Source organism: Erinaceus europaeus, chromosome 9, assembly GCF_950295315.1.
Source record: "Erinaceus europaeus chromosome 9, mEriEur2.1, whole genome shotgun sequence".
NCBI lineage: Eukaryota > Metazoa > Chordata > Mammalia > Eulipotyphla > Erinaceidae > Erinaceus > Erinaceus europaeus.
Window position 1 is genome coordinate 20189439 of NC_080170.1, and position 21854 is coordinate 20211292.

At 43.6% G+C, this 21854-nt stretch overlaps 1 protein-coding gene across 9 annotated transcripts in view; it reads left to right on the plus strand.

The window, feature by feature from the left end:
• Positions 1-10241, plus strand: part of LOC132540356 (zinc finger protein 345-like) — a 28723-nt gene extending 18482 nt beyond the window's left edge. For 4 of the 9 annotated variants that reach the window (XM_060197476.1, XM_060197477.1, XM_060197478.1 and 1 more), the window contains one exon: positions 7988-10241. In XM_060197476.1, the coding sequence (XP_060053459.1) occupies positions 8068-9360 (1293 nt within the window). In that variant the 5' untranslated portion in view covers positions 7988-8067 and the 3' untranslated portion in view covers positions 9361-10241. The other 5 variants (XR_009551516.1, XR_009551517.1, XR_009551515.1 and 2 more) reach the window with 4 other exon arrangements.
• Positions 10242-21854: the final 11613 nt, after the last annotated feature.

Consider the following 21854-nt stretch of genomic DNA (forward strand, 5'->3'; position numbering starts at 1 on the left):
TTCAGGAACAACGATTCATAAACTAAGACAAACTAATCACCAAACAGAACTCCGCTGTCTCTTTGCGGCAGCGCAAGCACTCTTTTACTCTCAAACTCAGGAACTCAGGAACCCTCGGACTCATGAACCCTCTCTCGGGGTTTCTTGGGGCGGGGCCAAGCAGGCCCGCGAAATTAACAGGACTGATCCAATTCTCTTGGCGGGGGAGGGCTAGAACAAACCAATGTAAAGCATACGACAATTCCCCCTTTTCTTTTTGGGGATGGGGGCTTGAACCCAGGTCCTTATGCAGAGTAATGTGTGCACTCAACTGGGTGTGCCACCACCTGGCCTCTGAGTTAGTATATTTTAATGAGGAAATTAGTATTAATATTCATGGCAGGTGATCCGGGAGGTGACGCAGTGGTAAAGGTTTGGACCCTCAAGCATGAGGTCCTGAGTTTGATCCCCGGCAGCACATGTGCAGAGTGATGTCTGGTTCTTTCTCTCTCCTATTTTTCTTATAAATAAGTAAAATCTTTAAAAAAAAAAAAATTCATGGCAGATAGTTATTTATTTGTTGTGACTTTGATGTTGGTACCTAGGTAAAGCTGATTACATGCAGATGTTTTGAATTTTTTCTTCTTTATACTTTGGAAATGTTTCTGGAAAATCAGTATAATTTTTCTTCATGTTGTTGGCTTGATTCGTCTGCAAAGTTCATCAGCCCTCAGACTTTCTATATGAGGAGACATTTTATTTTTATTTATTTGTATTTATTTTTCCCTTTTTGTTGCCCTTGTTGTTTTCTCTTGTTGTTGTAGTTACTATTGTTGTTATTGATGTCGTTGTTGTTAGGACAGAGAGAAATGGAGAGAGATGGGGAAGACAGAGAGGGGGAGAGAAAGTTAGACACCTATAGACCTACTTCACCGCCTCTGAAGCGACTCCCTAGCAGGTGGGGAGCCGAGGGCTCCAACTGGGATTCTTAAGCCCGTCCTTGCGCTTTGCGCCACATGCACTTAACCCAATACTGCCGACTCCCATGAGGGGACTTTTAATTAATCTACTTAGTTGGTATAGATGTATTGTTATTTCTCCTTGCTTTTGTTTTGCTTTGACTTCTACTCTGGACCAACTTTTTCACATTAAGAGGAAAAAAGACACCACAACACCAGAGGTGCTTCCAATATAGTGAGGCTCATGGCAAACCAGGTGCACCATCTAGGTGAGCTGTTGCTGTGGGTCTGTTGTTTTTTCATATTAGAAACAGGCATATCTTTCTAGAAATTTATGCATGTTTTATAGTATGCAGTTTCTTGACAAATAATTCTTCACCATAGCCACTGGTGGTAGTTTATTTAAGAAAGAACCAAGGAGTTGGGCGGGTTAAGCCCACGTAGCACAAAGTGCAAGGACTAGAGGAAGGATCCCGGTTCGAGCCCCAGGCTCCCCATCTGCAGGGGAGTCGCTTCACAGACAGTGAAGCAGGTCTGCAGGTGTCTTGCTCTCCCCCTCTCTGTCTTCCCCTCCTCTCTCCATTTCTCTCTGTCCTATCCAACAATGACGACATCAATAATAGCTACAACAATAAAACAAGGGCAGCAAAAGGAATAAATAAATAAATAATTCACAAGTTAAAAAAAGAGAGAGAAAGAGAACCAGAGCCTCACTAGCATAAGCAGTGCTAGGGATTTAGCATTGGACCCCAGCCCACTTGTTCATGTTTGCCTGTTGTGCACCTCATGGGCTTTGATAGTTATTCTTCCATTTTGATGGCTTGCTGCTTCTGTTTTCCTTTCTGATTTCAGTTGAATCTTCTCTCTTTGTTTTAATATGATGCTGTGACTTGAACCCAGAGCTTTACACACATACAGAGTGCACTCTACTTCTGAGCCAGTCCCACAGCCCGGTTTTTTGGTGAGAGCGGAAACAAAGCACTATTCCACCATCTTAAGAGATCTGCATGCTTTGTCTTTGCTGTTCTCATGTGGCAATAGCAATGAATCCCAAGTCCTCAAACATGGAAAGCACAGACTATACCATTGAGAACCCCCTCACCCAGTCTTTTTGTTGTTGACAGAGAAATTAAAAGGTCAGGGGAGACAGAAGAAGACACCTGTGGCACTGCTCCACCACTTATGAAGCTTGAGCCGTGTGGCTCGGGACCAGGGGCTTGAATCCAGGTCCTTGCACATCATAATGTGTGCACTCAACCAGGTGTGCCACTGCCCAGCCCCAACCCAAAGTCTTTTATTCCTAGGTAATCTAGGTAAGATTTGTTGGTTTTGTTTGTGTGTTTATTTGTTTGGGGGGGGTTGTTTTGTTTTTGTATTTTTTTATCTTTAAAAAAAAAAAGTGGTCCAGGAGGTAGCGCAGTAGATGAAGCATTGGATGCTCAAGCATTAGGTCCTGAATTCAATCCCCAGCAGCACATGTACCAGACTGATGTCTGGTTCTTTCTCTCTCTCTCTCCTCATATCTTTCTCATTAATAAATAAATAAAATCTTTTTTTAAAAAAATGTTTGATTTTGTATTCCTTTTTCTTTTTTTTTTTTTTCCCTCCAGGGTTATGCTGGAGCTCGGTGCCTGCACTACAAATCCACTTCTCCTGGAGGCTATTTTTTCCATTTGTTACCCTTGTTGTTTATTGTTGTTGGATAGGACAGAGAGAAATGTAGAGAGGAGGGGGAGAGAAAGACAGACACCTGCAGACCTGCTTCACCGCTTGTGAAGCGACCCCCCTGCAGGTGGGGAGCCGGGGGTTTGTACACTTTGGGCCATGTGTGCTTAACCCACTGCACTACCACCAGGCCCCATTTTGTATTTTTCTAATCTTTTTTTTTTTAATATCTATTTATTTATTCCCTTTTGTTGCCCTTGTTTTATTGTTGTAGTTCTTCTTAGTATTGTTACTGATGTCGTTGTTCGATAGGACAGAGATAAATGGAGAGGAGAGGAAGACAGAGGGGGAGAGAAAGATAAGACACCTGCAGACCTGTTTCACCGCCTATGAAGTGATTTCCCTATAGGTGGGGAGCCTGTACGCCCTGTTTTATTTTTGCTCTACTTTAAAATGTCCTTCCCCCTCACTAATTTGGAGTCTAGCTTGAACCCAAGTCCTGTGCACTGTAATGTGTACTATATCTAAATCCCATGTGTTAGTTTAATTATCTTAATATTTTTAAAAAGATTTTTGTAAGAGTATGTTGTTTTATTCCATGTATTTTCAGAATTTCCATCACCTTGATTTCTAGTTTCAGTTGATTGTAACCTAATAAAATACCTGTATAGTTTCTATCCTCTTAGATGAACTGACTACTTTGTGGACTAGTATGTTACCTATATTGCTGGCTGTCAGTTGAGAATGTTGTGTGTGCTGATGAACTTAAGTGAGGTCTATAGTGTTGTACACGTACTGTCCTTTTTAAACTTCTCTAATCAGACTAAGGAGACAGCATAATGGTTATGTAGAAGCCCTTCATTCCTGAGGCTCTGAGGTCCCAGGTTCAATCTCCAGCACCACCATAAGCCAGAACTGAGCAGTGTTATAGTGTGTGTGTGTCTCTCTTTCCACCCCCCTCTCTCGTTCAGTATCTTTTCCCCTCTATATCTACTCTTTCTCATTAAAATAAAATAAATGAAATACTTAGTTTTCTAATCATTTGAATTTGCAGTTTTAAATCTTTATTTATTGGATAGCTACAGCCAGAAATTGAGAGGGAAGGAGGTTATAGAGAGGGAGAGAGACAGACACCTGCAGCCCTGCTTCACCACTTGTGAAATTTTCCGCCTGCAGGTGGGGACAAAGGACTCAAACCTGGGTCCTTGTGCATTGTAACATGTGCACTCAACCAGATGCACCACCACCTGGCCCCAGTTTCTTCCTTCTAGTCTGTGTATATCGTATACATTTGTGAGGCCTGGTAGTAAATGCACATGTTAATTTTTAGAGCTTTCAGTAGGTTTGCACTGTTTTAATTTACTGATGTAAAATTTCCATCTTGGGGCCAGGTGGTGGCTCACTTGGTTGAGCGTACATTACAGTGCTCAAGGATCCAGGTTCAACCCCCTGTTTCTCACCTGCAGGAGGAAAGCTTGGTGAGTGGTGAAGCAGTGTTGCAGGTATCTCTCTGTCTTTCTCCCTCTATCATCCCTTTCCCTCTCAATCTCTGGCTGTCTCTATGTAATAAATAAAGAAAAATAATTTAAATAAAATAAAATGTCCATCTTTATCTGTTATATTTTTTAAATATTTATTTCCTTTTGTTGCCCTTGTTGTTTATTGTTGTAGTTATTGTTGTTGTTATTATTGATGTTGTCGTTGTTGGATAGGACAGAAAGAAATGGAGGGAGGAGGGGGAGAGAAAGACAGACACCTGCAGACCTGCTTCACCGCTTGTGAAGCGACTCCCCTGCAGGTGTGGAGCCAGGGGCTCAAACCGGGGTCCTTACACCGGTCTTGGCACTTTGCGCTTAACCCGCAGCACTACTACCCGACTCCCATCTGTTACATTTTTTTACACTTATCATGCATTTGTATTCAACATGTATTAAAAAAAACTGATGGTTTTTTTTTAATACCATTTCTCAGAAATTTATTTTTTATAATGGTATTATTAACATTCCAGATGTATATAGTTATTAGACTGATAAGTCTCTTGTAGATAATAAATAATTAAATCATTTTGGGAATCCATTCATTGATTTTTTTTTAATCTTTTGTTTGGGCTAATGAAAAGATTTAATTTAAAATAATAGCTGAAAGACATGCACTGTGTATTGTAATTTTTTTGTTCTTTTCTGTACATCTTGCAAGTCTTTCACTATGCTTCTTCTGCTATGTCTATTATTTGAGATTCAATTCTTGTTCTTGTTTTTGTTTTTTTTTTAAATGGTCCCAGATTACTTTTTCATTCAGCTAGATGAGAGAGATATGAATGACACTGCAGCACCAGAGCTTCCTCCAGTGATTTAACATCTTCCTGTCTGGTGCCTAGACTCGATATGGGCTGAGTCATGCCAAGGCATTAGCTGTAACTAGTGAGCTATCTCTTTGATAGTAACTGCTGCTCCTACTGCTTCTCTTGATTCTCCCCCCTCCCCACCTATTTTCTCCCTTCCCCTTCTCCCTCCCTTCACTCTCTTTCTTCTTTTTTTTTTTTTTTTCATCCAAACTACAATTCACCTCTGACTTAGATGTTGAGGATTGAACTTGTGACCTTTGGTACCTCTATCGTGAAAGTCTGTTGCATAAATTTCTGAGCTATTTTCCTAGTTCTTTTCCTTATTTGTATTGTGTCTCATCTTCGGTGTATTCTACATGATTACAGTGGAAATTCTGCAAAAGCCCTTTTAATTATACTGTAGAAATAAGTTACTTGATAGAACCTGGAGAGTGGATCTGCTTTGCCATGCAAGTGGGCCAGATTTAATCCCAGGTACCACTGTGCTGTAGTGGTGATCAAACAACCCCCTTCCGTGTGTGTGTGTGTGTGTGTGTGTGTGTGTGTGTGTGTGTGTGTGTGTGTGTGTGTGTGTGTCACTTTTTCTCTGTCTCTCTTTTTCTATTTGAAAAATCCCCTAGTGGGGAAGCCCCAGCCACAACTTTAGAATAAAAAGGAAAGGAAAAGGTTGTTTGTGCTACAAGAATTTTTAAAGATTTCTTTATTAACATGAGAGACCAGAGAATCATGTGGCGTATGCAATGCTGGGAATCAAATCTAAGGGCTTCATGCTTGAGGAGGTCAACTCTTTATTCACTGCACTACTTCATGAGCTACATGCCACAGTATTGAACACATGTCTGCTACCCTTTAACAGAAATTATTGTTTTTATTTTTAATATTTTTTATAACTTTCTTCTTTTTGTTGCACTTTTTTATTTTGTTGTAGTTATTGTTGTTATTGATGTCATTGTTAGATAGGAGAGAAATGGAGAGAGGAGGGGAAGACAGGGGGAGAGAAAGACACCTGCAGACCTGCTTCACAACTTGTGAAGCGACCCCCCTGCAGGTGGGGAGCCGGGGGGCTCGAACCGGGATCCTTGGCGCCATGTGCGCTTAACCCTCTGTGCTACTGCCTGACTCCCAGATCCCAGCAGTTTTTATAAAGAGGTGACGGTGGTTATGAACCCCTGTGGAGTCAATACTTAGGAAAGATTTCTTCTTAAATTGTTTTTCTCTTTCAATTCTAAAGGATTTATTTGGTAGAACTTTTTTTTAATTTATTAATTTTGTGATAGCAGCACCACTCAGCTTAGACATACAATAGTGCAGCAATTGAACCTGAGCTCTTTAGCCTGCAGATCCTCTGCTCTAATGCACCAGAATAACACTCCAGCCCCATTCAGACTGTTTTATTTTTGCCTATAGGAACTTTGTTGCAGCTTCATATCTGTAGCCTCTACATGATTCTTATTATTATTTTCTTGCCAGAGCACTGTTCATCTCTGGCTTGTGGTGATGGTGGTGGGGATTGAACCTGGGACTTTGGAGCCTCGGGCATGAGAGTCTCTTTGCAGTTTACTGCTAGAGCCCCCATGAAACTTCCCCTCTTCATTGTGTTGCTTTTTGGTGGCTGGAACCATATCCTCATGGATAATAACGTGTGCTAACTATCAGGTGAGCTTTCTCTCAGCCCTCTTTTAATAATAGGTTGCACTACCCCATAATAGAAAATTGCTGCTGAGCAAATAAAGCTTTCTTGTACATTTTGAGTTGCTGTTCTCTTGTTTTCAAGGTTTGTTTTTTCTTAATTGCTGATGGTTTACTTTTGTTTCTGTGTGGAAGTGTTCTAATTTGTCCTACTTGGAATGCATTGATTTTACTGGCTTCTAGGTCCTTTTCTTATGCAGATTTCTACATTTAAGCCATTCATTCATCCAACACTTACTGCGCTGTTTTCTGTCTTCATCCGGTATGTAGTTTACTTACTTGTTTTCACTAGAGCTTTTGTATAACCATTATGCTGTCTCCCTGTAGCTATGTACTTTTATTTTTTTTAACAAGTTACTTATTTATTAGCATGAAAGAACCAGAGTATCACTCTCACACATGAGCTGCTGCAGTTTATCTTTTAGACTAGCTTACTGTAATCTTCAGCTCCTAGTTTCTACATGGTTCTTTTTTCTATTACTTTAATATTTCTGTTCTGACCACATGTAACTTTTTTAAATCTGTTTCTTAGTTTTTGTATTAATTCACTGAGCATTTATATTATTCATTATTTTAAATAGCTTCCCGTTATTGGTCTCCCTGTTTAAGAGCCAAGTTTTAACTTTTGTTGACATGTGGGCATTTAAATAGCAGCCAGTTTTTCCAGTCTTGGTTGATTGTTGACAGTACCTGTTACAGTCATTTCTAGACACTTTAGTCAAACTTCTTCCAAGGATGTATATTCTCTGTGATAGTGTTATTTTCCCATTTTGTCTTCCCTTCTCTTCTTAAGTTCCAAAAATATCTTTTTATCCTGCGGTTCAGTCTTCAATATTATCATCACCACTGCTTAAAGAAGCAGTTACTTTTCTCTGCCATCACTAGCTACATCTGGAGTTCACTGTCTTTACCTTTAGCTTAGTTATGCAAAACAGAAGCAAGTTTCTCAGGCAACTGCGCACAGATTCAGAACTTGGAGAAGAGAATTCAATCTTGTATGTTTCCTGAGGAATAAGAAACCTTTCTAATATGATGTGTCATGCTACACGAGAAGAAAAGCAGCTTTTATGGACAAATTGTTAGCATACTTTGCTTCCTTCACAGATGTGACTGTCATCAATTGTGTATGGTTGGGATGCTGTGGTTTCTGATTTGATTTCTTGAATATCAAAGAGGTGTGCTGGCCAATATGTTGTTCATAAATTTGTGCTCCCACAGTGAAATGGAGTCCAAATGTTTCCCACCTGCCCTCTTCCTGACATCCTCTGTTCAGTATGAATTTTGCATTATGGAGTTTTAAAGTATATCTTCTGAGTGCACTAAGTAGACTATTTTATTTGATATCTTTCAGATAAATCTTCTTTTTAACTCCTTGGGCTTATTGCCAGAGTCATCTATAGAAGAGACTCCCAGTATTACTTCTGAGAAAGTATGGAAACTGTGGCATTGAAAGACATGGAAGAAACTGTGGACTGTGAAGGGAAAAAATCATTTTGTTTTAAAGATTCCCCACCTACTCTAGCTACTCAAAAGAAGAATCTCACTGTAAAAAAAGAGCAAGAATATAAAACATCTTGGGAAAAACTTCATTGCAAGTCAGTTAAGTTTCCAGAGAACCGTTATAAATGTGTAAAAAATCCTTACCAAATGTTAGACCTGATTATAAATCAGAATATTTGTATTAAAGAGGAGCCTTGTGAATATGAGATATGTGGTGAAAGTTTTAACCAGTCTTCACCACTGAGTCACCATAGTAAAATGAATATGGAGAAAAATTCATACATCTGTAATACATGTGGAGTAGTCTTTAACCAGTGGTCAGATCTAAGTAAACATAAAGTGGTTCATGCTGGAGAGAAATCTTACCAAAGTAATGATAGTGATAAAACCTCTAGCCAACACTCACAACTTAGTCAGCATTACAGAATCAGTACTGGAGAGAAACCTTACAAATGTAAAGAATGTGGTAAAACTTTTAGCCGGTCCTCAAGCCTTACTGAACATAAACGAATTCATACCGGAGAGAAACCTTACAAGTGTAAAGACTGTGAGAAGTCTTTTACTTCTAACTCAAAACTTACCGAGCATCGTCGTGTTCATACTGGAGAGAAGCCTTATAAATGTAAAGAGTGTGGTAAAGCTTTTAGCCGGTCCTTCAAACTTACACAGCATTACAGAAGTCATACAGGAGAGAAACCTTACTGCTGTAAAGATTGTGATAAATGCTATACTTCTAAATCAAAACTCATTGAGCACCAGAGAATTCATACTGGAGAGAAGCCTTACAAATGTAATGAATGTGGTAAGGCCTTTAGCTCTAACTCAAGACTTAGTGATCACCACAGGATTCATACAGGAGAGAAACCTTACACGTGTAAGGAATGTGGTAAATCTTTTCACCAGGCTTCCAACCTTACTGAGCATCAGCGGATTCATACCGGAGAGAGACCTTACAAATGTAAGGTGTGTGGTAAAACCTTTAAACAATGCTCAAGTCTTAATCGACATCAGATAATTCACACTGGAGAGAAACCTTACGTGTGTGATGAGTGTGGTAAATGCTTTAATCAGTGTTCAAGCCTTACTCTACATAAGAGAATCCATACTGGAGAGAGACCTTACAAATGTCAAGATTGTGGTAAAGCCTTTAAACGATGCTCAAGCCTTACAAAACATCAGATACTTCATACTAGAGAGAAGCCTTATGTGTGTGAAGAGTGGTAGAACTTTTAACCTGTGTTCAAGCCTTATTCCACATAAGAGAGACCTTAGAGATAGAAATAACTGGCAGAACTTGTACTCAACATTAGTTTATACTACAGAGGAGCTGTGAATGTAAGGAATGCAGCAAAACCTCTTTATAGAACTCAGCCCTTCCTTAGCATCACAGAATCCATGACAGATGGAAACCCTCTAAAAGTAAAGATGAAACACCTTTGTTTTTATCAGAAATGTTAGAAAATATCAGAGTGCAATGAAAAGAAAGCTTGAAGTTTTGGAAATATTGGAACGTATTCATTCAAAACCATAATCAATGTTAGAACATAAAAACTTGCATGCATTAGACCCCAGGTTCTTTTATCAGCACCATATATGCCATAGCTAACTTACTATTATGCTGTTCTCTGTTTATCTCTCCATAATTAAATTTTATCAGGGGAGATAGCATGGTAAGTAGTTAAGCAAAAAGGTTTTTGTGTCTGAGACTCCAGAGTCTCAAGTTTAGTCCCGTGCATCACTATGAGCTAGAGCTTAACTGTGCTCTGGTCTCTCCCTCTCTGAATCTCTCTCGCTAAAATAAAGTATATTTGGGGTGTGGTCCAGGAGGTGGTACAATGGATAAAGCATTGGACTCTCGCATGAGGTCTTGAGTTTAGTCCCCAGTAGCACATGTACCGGAGTGATGTCTTGTTCTCTCTCTCCTCCTACCTTTCTCATTAATAAATAAAATCTTTTTTTAAAAAAGTGATCCAGGAGGTGAAGCAGTGGATAAAACATTTGGACTCTCGAGTGTGAGGTCCCAAGTTCAATCCCCGGCAGCTCATGTACCAGAGTGATGTCTGGTTCTTTCTCTCCTATCTTCCCCATGAATAAATAAATTCTTTTTTTTTTTAAAGTGTATTTGGGGCTGAAGAGATGGCATAATAGTTCTGCAAGAAGACTTTCATGCCGAGGTTCCAGAGTCTCAAGTTCAATCTCCTGCACTACCATAAACTAGAGCTGAACAGTATCTGGTCTCTCCCTCTCTGTATCTCACTGAAAAATAAGTATTTTGGGGGGCTGAGAAGATAGCATAATGGTTATGCAAAAATACGTTCATGCCTGGGGGGCACCAGTGATCTCAAGTTCAATTCCCAACGCCACTGTAAGCTAAAACTGAGCAAAGTTCTGGTAAAAACAAAAACCTTAGTACATCAAGGTTTCCTTTTCCTTTCTTTCCCCCACCCCCTCTCTCTTAAATAAAGGGGAGAAAAGAGGAGAGAGGCACTGGTCCACTGTGTATGTACACCCATGTCATGGCCAGGGGCTCAAAACCAGATTCTTTAACACGGTAAAGTATTCTACCAGGTGAGCTATGTCCTGATTCTCCACCATAGTTTCTTAAAAAAACAAAAAGACAAGTATTTACACATTGAAAGAAGCTGCCACAAAATACAAAGCCTGTCAATTTGGAGGTTATATATATCATACAGGAAAAGAAAAAAAGAAAAGTCATTGAACTAGTGAACATTTCACAAAGAGGACAGATGACTCAGACACTGGAAAAGTAACCAGCAGTCTTTATTAAAGGAAATGCCAATTAAATTACAGTAGTGACCACCTCATAGTGTGGTGAATGGCTCACATAAAAAAGATGGGAAACAGCAAGTGACAGCAAAAATGTGAAGAAAATTGAACTCTGGTACATTGAGGTGGGAATGCAAAGTGGTATCACTCTGGAAAGTGGTGTGGATGTTCTTTTTTAAAAATGGGATTGAGAAGTCATCTGGCAAAGTGTCCACCTAACCATGCTCAAGTTCTTCAGTCTGAGTTGAGAGAAAATGGTGGAGATTGCATTGATGATGAAGCGACTGAAAAGAGTTGACCAGAGAGCACCATTAAAGTACATTTGCAAGACTCTGGCATTACACTGAAAGAAAAAAAAAAAAAAGGAAGCTCCTCATGACCCTGCATCTCCCACTCTTATCAGAGGAACACAAAAATACTGATTTGAAAGAATATAAGCACCCCTATGTTCATAGTAGCATGATTCACAGCATCAAAAGTAGGAAATCAGACTACATATCCCATCAACAGGTGACTGGATAAAGAGACAGTGGGATAATTAATGGAATACTACTCTGCCATTAAAATAAGATGGGGTATATTTCATGACAAAATGAAGGTGACCATACTCAGAGAAACCAATTACCTGATATCCTCACCTATAAGTGCAACGTTAATACCTAAAATGAATGAACATGCAGAAAAATAGTAATAACCAAACCTACATTTAGAAAAATATGTTATTAGAGGGAATGGGTTGGGAGGTGGGTATGGGTAGAGTGATCTCCATGGATTTTCCACACTGAAACTGGTGATGGGTTCAGTGAGTTTTATACACACATGATATGAATCTAGTTCTAAACTTACTGTAAACCAATGTTATATCAGTAAAAAAGTAAAATAAAATATAACCTACTGAAACAATCATCTATATGCTTCACAGTTAATTCAAACGCCTTCTACTTCAAAAGTTTTTAAACAGTTTACAACAGAAAACAGTCATCACAACTTCACATATAATACTCTAAATCAGTATTGCTGAGTAATTCCAGAGGATATATTTCTACTCTTAGTGGGGAATTTCATGTAATGTGTCCATATCTTGCTCTTCCCTAATAAGACACTAAACTTGATGTTACAACGCATCTACTCCATAACAGGTACAAGTATCAGTTTTTAATACTCAGCCTTGGGAACAACAAGTAGGAAGAAGGGAGAAAAAAAAAAAAGCACCAGAGTTCTGGGCTATGCCTCTTTTCATTAGTACTTAATATCAGGACTGAGGTGGGGGTAGGGGTTCCCCAGGATAAGCAGCCATGCCAAGAGTGGTGCAGCACACACACCCCGAGCTGTAGTCAGTGCCCAGGATGCTGGGCAAAGCCCCACTCCAATTCTCTTATGTTCTGTCAGGGTAGAACATGCTGAAGTAGCAGGTTGTGGTCCTGGGCAGCTTTCTCAGCTGTTGGCACAGTGACAGCTGGGCTGCTCATTGAGGTGGGCAGGTGTTAGCACAATAGCAGAGGTGACTTTAGGTATGGTGACAGGCAGATGGGATGGAGAGAGTGGCCCACAGCAAAGGCCCTGTTGACTGACCCTTATTCCCCAGATCTGCACGCCAGACTGGCAGGGGTGTGGGGAGGGGTTTGCAGGAACACTTGACCAATTGTGGAGTGACCACCTGGCAGGTAAGGAATCCAGCAGAGATGACCCATCGGTATGGTATCACTAGGGCTTGATGCCTGTGCAACATTCCTGATAACCATATGCATTTATTTCTTCCCTCCCTCCTTTCCATTCCTTCCTTTCTCCCTTTTGTTTGATAGGACAGATTTTTTATTATTTTGCATCCAGGATTATCGTAGGTGCCCACATTTATGACTCCACTGCTCTTGGAGGCCATTTCCCCACCCACCCCATTTTATTCAGTAGTCCAGAAATTGAAAGCAGAGGGGAATAGGGAGAAAGAAGAATAGACACTTGCAGACCTGCTTCATTTGCAAAGCATCCCTGCTGCATCCCTCAAGCCCAGGTTTTTGAGTGGGTCCTTGCGCATAGTTCTACGTGTGCTTACTTAATTGGGTGCGCCACCACCCAGCCCTAGGATAAAAAACTGAGGAGAGGGGGGTTGGGCAGTAGCGCAGTGGGTTAAGCGCAGGTGGTGCCAAGCACTAGGACCAGCTTAAGGATCCTGGTTTGAGCCCCCAGCTCCCCACCTGCAGGGGAGTCGCTTCACAGGCGATGAAGCAGGTCTGCAGGTGTCTATCTTCCTCTCCCCCTTTCTGTCTTCCCCTCCTCTCTCCATTTCTCTCCTATCCAACAATGACATCAATAACTACAACAATAAAAAAAAACCAACAAGGGCAACAAAATGGAAAATAAATGTTTTTAAAAAACTAAGGAGAGGGAGGTAAAGAAAAAACCTGCAGCACTACCTAATGGCTTGTGAAATTTAAGCCCTATATAGGTGGAGACTGGAGATTTGAACCCAAGCCCTTGCACATGGTAATGTGTGCACTCAACTGGGCGTGCCGTCTCCCAGGCCCAGAGATAATCTCTCTTGTTGTAACACATTACATGTTAAAGCTTCTGCTTTCAGCAGCTCCCTCATTCTTTGGCACAGACAGAAATCTCAGGAGGTGAGAGCAGAAAATAATGTTGAGGGACATGCTTGGCCTTGGCCTTGCCCTTGCCCTAACCTGACTTCTATTGTTGGCTTGGCTGTGTGAGGGTCTTGTCAGGCTTTCTGGCTTTTTGCCATGTATGCTTAACCCGCTGCGCTACTGCCTGGCTTGGCTCTTCCCGTCTTGGTGTTTCTTGGGTTTTGCCTTCTCCCTGAGAGAGACAACCGTATTGGGTCCTCGCTGCATGACCAGGGCTGCACACAGAGGCAAACAGTCTGCCCGTGGTTCTGAAGGACACCTTAGCGTAGCCTCTGGTCAGAGCATCCCAGGAGGAGGGATGGTGTCTGCCACCCACCACCACAGTGTCTCGAGGTTTTCATCACTCAGCCATGTTTCCTGCAAAGGATCATCTGAGGTCTAACACAAGTGCTTGGGGTGACCAGTGCTGTATGGGAGCTAAGCAGGAGGTGTGACTGCCATTTGAGACAAAGCAGGTGACAGGAAACAATGGCGACCGCTGTCAGAGGAGAGGTCAGGAGCAGGGGAGAACTGGGGAGCCAGGGGGGCTGGATCTGGGATCTTAAAAGTCTCGGGACTGGGACCAGGTGATGGCACACCTGATTGAGCGCACATCTTACAGTGCACAAGGACCCGGGTTCGAGCCGCCAGTCCCCACTTACAGAAGGAAAGCTTTGCAAGTGGTGAAGCAGGGCTGTAGGTGTCTCTATCTTCCCTACTCTTTAGATTTCTGTTTATATCCAATAAATAAAGATAATAAAATTTTTTTAAAAAGTCTTGGGGCCAGGCAATGGCACACCTGATTAAGCACACACGTTACAGTGCACAAGGCTCAGGATCAAACCCCTGGCCCCCACCTGCAGGGGGAAAGCTTCACGAGTAGTGAGGCTGGGCTGCCGGAGCAGTGAAGTAGTGTCTCTCCCGCTCTCTCTCTCTTAGTTTCTCTCTCTGTTCAATAATAGATAATGTCTGGGGGCCAGGTGGTGGCACACCTGGCTGAGCGCACATGTTACAGTGCGCAAGGACCCAGGTTCAAGCCCCCAGTCCACACCTGCAGGGGGGGAAAGCTTCACAAGTGGTGAAGCAGTGTTGCAGGTGTCTCTCTCATCCCCTCTCAATTTGTGGCTGTTTTATCCAATAAATGAGGATAATAATTTTAAAAAGAAACAGTTTGTTTAAAAAAAATATGTAGGGAATTGGGCGGTAGCGCAGTGGGTTAAGCACATGTGCGAAGCGCAAGGACCGGCAAAAGGATCCCGGTTCGAGCCCCTGGCTCCCCACCTGCAGGGGAGTCACTTCACAGGCGGTGAAACAGGTCTGCAGTTGTCTATCTTTCTCTCCCCCTCTCTGTCTACCCCTCCTCTCCATTTCTCTCTGTCCTAATGACGACATCAATAACTACAACAACAATAAAAACAACAAAGGCAACAAAAGGGAAAATAAATAAAATTTAAAAAAATAAAATCGGTAATCTGTAGCAGGCAGCCGCAGGTGGAGGGGGGGCACTTGTAGGAGGAAGCCCTTTGCAAGCTGACCATGCCTCCCAGTAGATGGTGTCAGAATCACATTCAGTTATAGGGTGGACATTGGGAGTCGGAGATTCCCTCTCACTCTCCCCCTCCCTCCCTCTCCCTTCCACTGGTCTACTTTATTTAATACATACGAGACGGTGGTGGCACACCTGGTTGAGTGTACTTGTTAGGTGCAAGGACCCAGGTTCCAGGTTTGAGCCTATGGTTCCCTCCTGCAGGGGGCACGCTTCACAAATGAAGCAGTGCTGCAGGTGTCTCTCTTTCCCTCCCTATCTCCCCTTCCCACTCAACTTCTCTCTGTCCTAGCAAAAATAATAATAAATATTTAATAACATGAGAGATTCACATGAGACGGAGGGAAAGAGAAGCCAGAGCCCCGCTCTGTTACATGTGGTATCAGGGATCAAAATGGGAAACCTTGGGCATGCAAGTCTGATGCTCAACCAGTTGAGCTATTTCCCCAGCCAGAGACCTTGGTGCTTTGGAAAAAACACAAACACACATGATGGAATTGGCACCAGAGTAATTTTGGATACACTATTCTGTCAACACTGGAAGCCTACAGGAATTAAGCAATTATGTTTCTCTTTGTTTTCCCTCCTTCCCTACAAATTCTACAAACTAATTTTTTCAAATATTTATTTATTACAGGAGCTGTGCTCAGGTCTAGTTTCTGGTGGTGCAGGAAATTGAACCTGAGACTTTGAAGTCTCAGGCATGAGAGTCTCTTTGCATAACTATTATGCTGTCTCCCCCACTCCATATTAATCAATCATCTTGAGTTTTATTAAGATTTTTTTTTCTTTTTTTAGTTTTAATATTTACTTATTTCCCGGCCAATGCACCAAAAAATATATATTTAGTTATTAACAGAGAGAGAGGTGGAGAACCAGAGCATCACTGGCACATGCAATAGGGGGTAGAACGTGGGGTCTTTTGCTTGTAAGTTTAAGCTCTATCCCTGTGCCACCTCCTCAGAATGTACAATAGATAGATAGATAGATAGATAGATAGAATGTCAGATACATAGATGCATGCATACATAGACAGATAAGAAATAGGAAGAGACAGGACCAGAGCATCACTCTGGCATTTGGCTTGCTAGGAATCTAACTTAGGACCCCGTGCCGTGCTTGAGGGTCGAGCACTTTGCACTATGCCACATCCCAGGCCACTATGGTTTTTGTTGTTGCTGTTTTTTTAAATATTTATTTATTCCCTTTTGTTGCCCTTGTTGCTTTATTGTTGTAGTTATTATTGTTTTTTTAATTTTTAATGTTTTATTTATTATTGTATAGAGACAGAGAAATTGAGAAGGGAAGACAGAGAGGGAGAGAGACAGAGGGACACCTGCAGCCCTGCTTCACCACTCGTGAAGCTTTCCCCCTGCAGGTGGGGACCAGAGGCTTGAACTTGGGTCCTTGTGCACTATAATGTGCACACTTAGCCAAGTGCACCACCGCCTGGCCCCTCTGTAGTTATTATTGTTGTTAGATAGGACAGAGAGAAATGGAGAGAGGAGGGGAAGACAGGGGGAGAGAAAGACAGACACCTGCAGACCTGCTTCACCGCCTGTGTAGTAACTCCCCTGCAGGTGGGGAGCCGGGGGCTCAAACTGGGATCTTCACGCCTGTCCTTGTGCTTTGCACCACCTGCGCTTAACCCTCTGCGCTACCGCCCGACTCCAGTTGCTCCAGTTTTTAAGACATTTATTTTATTTGATAGGACAGAGGAAAAGGGGAATGGAGAGAGAAAGGCAACTTCATGGTCTGAGCCACCTTCTCCCAGAAACCTCCCGCAGTGGGCTCTGAGGCCACCCTCTACCCTGGTTTCCTCTCTCTCTCCCTTTCTCCCTTTCTCCCCTATCCATAAGTGCTCTTCGACAAGGTTCAGTCTTTTTTTTTTTTTTTTTCCTCCAGAGTTGTCACTGGGGCTCAGTGCCAGTACTATGAACCCACTACTCCTGGAGACCATTTTTTCTATTTTACTTGACAGGACAAATTGGGAGAGGAGGTGGAGACGGAGAGAGAAAGACACCCGCAGACCTGCTTCACCACTCGTGAAGTGTCCCCCCCTGCAGATGAGGAGCCGGGGGCTCAAACCCGGATCCTTGCTTTGATCCTTATGCTTCGTACTATGGGTGCTTAACCAGGTAAGCCACCACCCATTCCCCGAGTTCTCCTTTCTCTTTCTTCTTGTGGCTGACCTTCTCAGATATTAGCTAGCCCTGTCCTCCTCTGTCTCTGAGACCCCATGTCCACCTGCCCCCCGGGTGTCTCCTCTCAGACATCACTGCCCTCTACACCACGACCATGTCAGTGCCATTCATATTATTGATAAAATGCACCATCTGCCCCTGGTACTTGTTGACCTCTCTGCATCTTTTGAGACTCAGCACAAGCAGCACCCTCTGTCCGGGGACATTTGGCTCTGGTGTTTATAAAGTCGGTAGAGCTCTGCTGGTGTCCCAGAGCCATTGCTCATGCCGCTGTCACAGCTCACTCCACACGACGTTCACAGAGGTCTTCCGGACCCGTCCCACCATGTCTGAGTTCCAAGATGACTCTGCAAGTGGCAGGTCTGGCAGCTCAAAGTGCTCTGGGGTGCCCGTTCAAGGAAGCATCTGTGGGCAGGGACTCATGCAGACTCGTGCTTGTGAGTTAAGGAGTGTGCGTGCTGAGTATCTGACAGCTTTCAGGAAGGACATACACACACATGCACACACACATGTGCGCCTGTTGTCTCCCTCAAACTCAGGCGCTCCATGTCACAGACAGTCACTCTCATCCCAGCACACGGGACGTTGGCCACTCTCCCGTTATTAAACACCCCAAACTGGACGAATCCAGCAACAAACTCTCCTGGGCTTCCCCGCCCACCCACAGTGACTGCACCCCAACTCTGCAGCTGGGGGAGGGGGGCTGGTCACCCTGGGCCTGAGTCGGGCTTGGGAGAGCACCCCTCTCCAGCTGGGAGAGAGAACAGGCTGGGCCCACAGAGGATACTTGCCTGCCTGAGGTTGCAGGAGGAACTAGACTCCCAGAAAGATCTCCAAGAAGACAGAAGTGCAGCAGAAGAAAGTGATTCTCAGATGTGACATGTCTGCTTCACACGTGTCACCAGGTTACCATGGGGTCCTTTCCGATCTGCCATTGCCTGCTTTCACAGAAGCACCGAATGCATATAGGACTAGCTTTTCCTCCCTACCTACCTCCCTTCTTTCCTCCCTTCCTTCTTTCCTTTTTGAATAGCTTTTATTTTCCCAACAAAGACTTCACTTCTGTGGCTTTGTTATGCCAAAATAAATCTTTTCAAATACAGCTACCAGCTGCCATTCATAAAAGGTACATTTTAGGGGGTCGGGCGGTAGCACAGCGGGTTAAGCACACATGGCACAAAGCGCAAGGACCAACATAAGGATCCCGGTTCAAGACCTTGGCTCCCCACCTGCAGGGGGTCCCTTCACAGGCGGTGAAGCAGGTCTGCAGGTGTCTGTCTTTCTCTCCCCATCTCTGTCTTCTCCTCCTCTCTCCATTTCTCTCTGTCCTATCCAGCAACAACAGCAATGACAACAATAATAATAACAAAATGGGTAAAATGGCCTCCAGAAGCAGTGGGTTCATAGTGCAGGCACTGAACCCCAGCAATAACCCTGGAGGCAAAAAAAAAAGAAGAAAGTACATTTTAATCTCCGAGCTGCTGGTTCTTTCCTGTCTCAAGAACAGTTTTCTTAAGTTACTGGAGTCCAGCCCCATGGTGGTTAAGAAGCCTGCTTTATATCATGTGAGATGGAGAGAATAGCACTTCCAAAACCCTAGTTTTATTGTTGTTTTCATGATGACTAAGGGGCACAAAACTGGGTCAAATTCCCAGAAAAGAATTTGACGCAGATGGTGGTTTCTGAGGTGGCCGCAGCTACCCAATGTGTTTCGTTTCTTTCCCTTTCTCTTATTGTCCTCTCCTTTCTTTCTTTCTTTCTTTCTTTCTTTCTTTCTTTCTTTCTTTCTTTCTCCCTTTCTCTCTTATTTGATAGGATAGAGAAAATATGAAAGGGAAGAGGGTTGAGAGAGACACAGACACTGCAGCACTGTATCACCACTTGTAATGATTTCCCTTGCAGGTGCGGACCAGGGGTTTGAACCCGGGTCCTGGCGAATGGTAACATGTTACTCAGCCTGGTGCGCCCCCACTCACCCCTCTAAGGAGTTTTTCTTAGCCCTTGCTCCAAGAGTGCAGGGCAGACACTCACTCTAGCTGTAGGGTGAGTAGTAAAAGACTGTTTTCTAGACATCACGGTAGTTGTAGACAGCAGGCATGGCTGGGCCGTTGTCCTTCACAGGGAATTCCTGACACACAACAGAGAGGAGCAGACAGTGGTGAGATCCCGTGTGGGGGTGATGAGAAGGGTGATGCCTGAAATTCATTACAGAGACCGGTCTCCATACAGCAATTCTTCCTCCCATTTCTGTGCCCCCCACACCCCTGGTTCCCCTTATCACCCTGCACCCCACCTCATCCTGACTGGCTCGGGGTCCTGAGAGCAGCACACGAGGTCAAGGTGAAATAGGAGAAATTGACAAGCACAGATGCCTTAGCTCTCTCTCCCCCCAGCTGTCACCTGGGTACCTGGTAGAGGCCAAACAGATTGTGGTCCAGGATCCCGAAGAAGCCGGCATTGGTGCGGTAGTTCCCTCAGCAGGGCTGTGTTCCTCCGGTCCCCACAGGGACCTTGTTGGGCATGTGTCAGATGCCCAGGTCCTTGGCCTAGATGTCAAAGTCCCCGGGATTCTGCAGGGTGACAGAGCCTGAAGAAGGACACCCCCACATCCTACCCCCCACCCAGCACAAACAGCTGGGTGGAACCCAGACTCTGCTCCGGGAGGGCAGGTGGCTCCCCACTTACTGTGAGAAGGACCCCACGCCTCCCTGCTCCGTAAGGTAGAGGAGGCTATGAACAGGATATAGAGTCTGTCTCTCTCCCTGCCTGGTATACACACGGCTTCCCCCCCTCCTTTTTTTTTTTAATGTTTAAAAAATATTTATTTTCTCTTTTGTTGCCCTTATTTTTTATTGTTGTTGTTGTTATTGTCCTATCCAACAACAATGACATCAACAACAGCAATAATAACTACTACAACAATGAAAAACAACAAGGGCAACAAAAGGGAAAATAAATAAAAGCTCAGAAGGTATGAAGACTTTAGAAGAAAAAAAAAAGCCACAAGAACAGTGGATTCGCAGTGTAGGTACTGAGTCCCAGCAACTGGAGGCAAAAAAAAAAAAAAAAAAGTGCCTCTCTGCCCTGAAGTGAGTTAGTTACCCTGAGCAGGGCTGCCACCCATGAAAAATTGAATGGTCCCAGAGGAAATGTCTTAAAAACCTGTCTTAGCAAATTTAGCAGCTCTGGACCTGGCTGAGTCCACACAGGCTAGGGCAATGCTGGGTCTGAGGGTGGACGTTAGCATAAGAATGTGTATGAAGTGAAGTGATTTCTCCCTAGGAGGGACTATTAGATGTGGGAAGCTACCGTACCCCCAAGAGTCCCACCCCAGTCACCAAGAAGTTCCTTTGCTTGTCTCTTGTTATTTATTTGTTTGTTACTGGATAGAGACAGAGAAAAATTGAGAAAGGAGGGGGAGATAGAGGAAAAGACACAGAGCTACCCGCAGCCCTGCTTCACCACTTGTGAAGCTTTCCCCCTGTAGGTGGGGACCAGGGGCTTGAACCCAGGTCCTGGGGGGAGGGTAGATAGCATAATGGTTATACAAACAGACTCTCATGCCTGAGGCTCCAACATCCCAGGTTCAATCCCCTGCACCACCATAAGCCAGAACTGAACAGTGTTCTGGTAAAAACAGCAACAACAAAAAGAATCCAGGTCCTTGCACACTGTAGTGTGGGCACTCGACCAGGTGTGCCACTGCCTGGCCCCTCTATGTTCTCCTGCCAGCTTTTTGCTTAAGAATCCACTCCCGGGAGTCGGGCTGTAGCTCAGTGGGTTAAGCGCAGGTGGCGCAAAGCACAAGGACCGGCATAAGGATCCCGGTTCGAACCCTGGCTCCCCACCTGCAGGGGAGTCGCTTCACAGGCGGTGAAGCAGGTCTGCAGGTGTCTATCTTTCTCTCCCCCTCTGTCTTCCCCTCCTCTCTCCGTTTCTCTCTGTCCTATCCAACAACGACGACAACAACAATAATAACTACAACAATAAAACAACAAGGGCAACAAAAGGGAATAAATAAATAAAATAAAAATATATATATATAAAAGAATCCACTCCCTAGCCCTCTATCATGTGCTCCTTAGAGCACTGTTTGCATTAGAGTCTTATTTCGTGGAAAAGATTAACTTGGTTGGAGAGATAAAACAGTAAGGGCTTGGGTAGTTTAATCTAAGTATGCTATGGGGTGGGGGTGACAGGAAACATGGCTGGGGAGGAGGTACGTGCCCTCTAAGAAGGGACCTTGCTTACAGACCCCTCATGTGCAGGTGGCCTGAAGTCTGGGAAGAACTTCACGACTGAGAGGACCAGGAGATGAGAAACGCTGCTCTATCCCCAAATACACGTGTCTTAGTAGAAACACTCATGACCTGCCTTTCTGGGGGTTGGAGGTGGGAGGCCCGGAGGGGTTACAGCCACCTGTCTCTGTCCTGTTCTAGAGAACTTCCTTCCCAGCCTTCTGAGTTCCTTCCTGCTTTGCACTTCTGATGGTGTATAGTAGACAGGGTGTGTGTGCGGTGAAATTTTGTAATGGAAACACCTGCGTGAGATTAGTAATTCAGA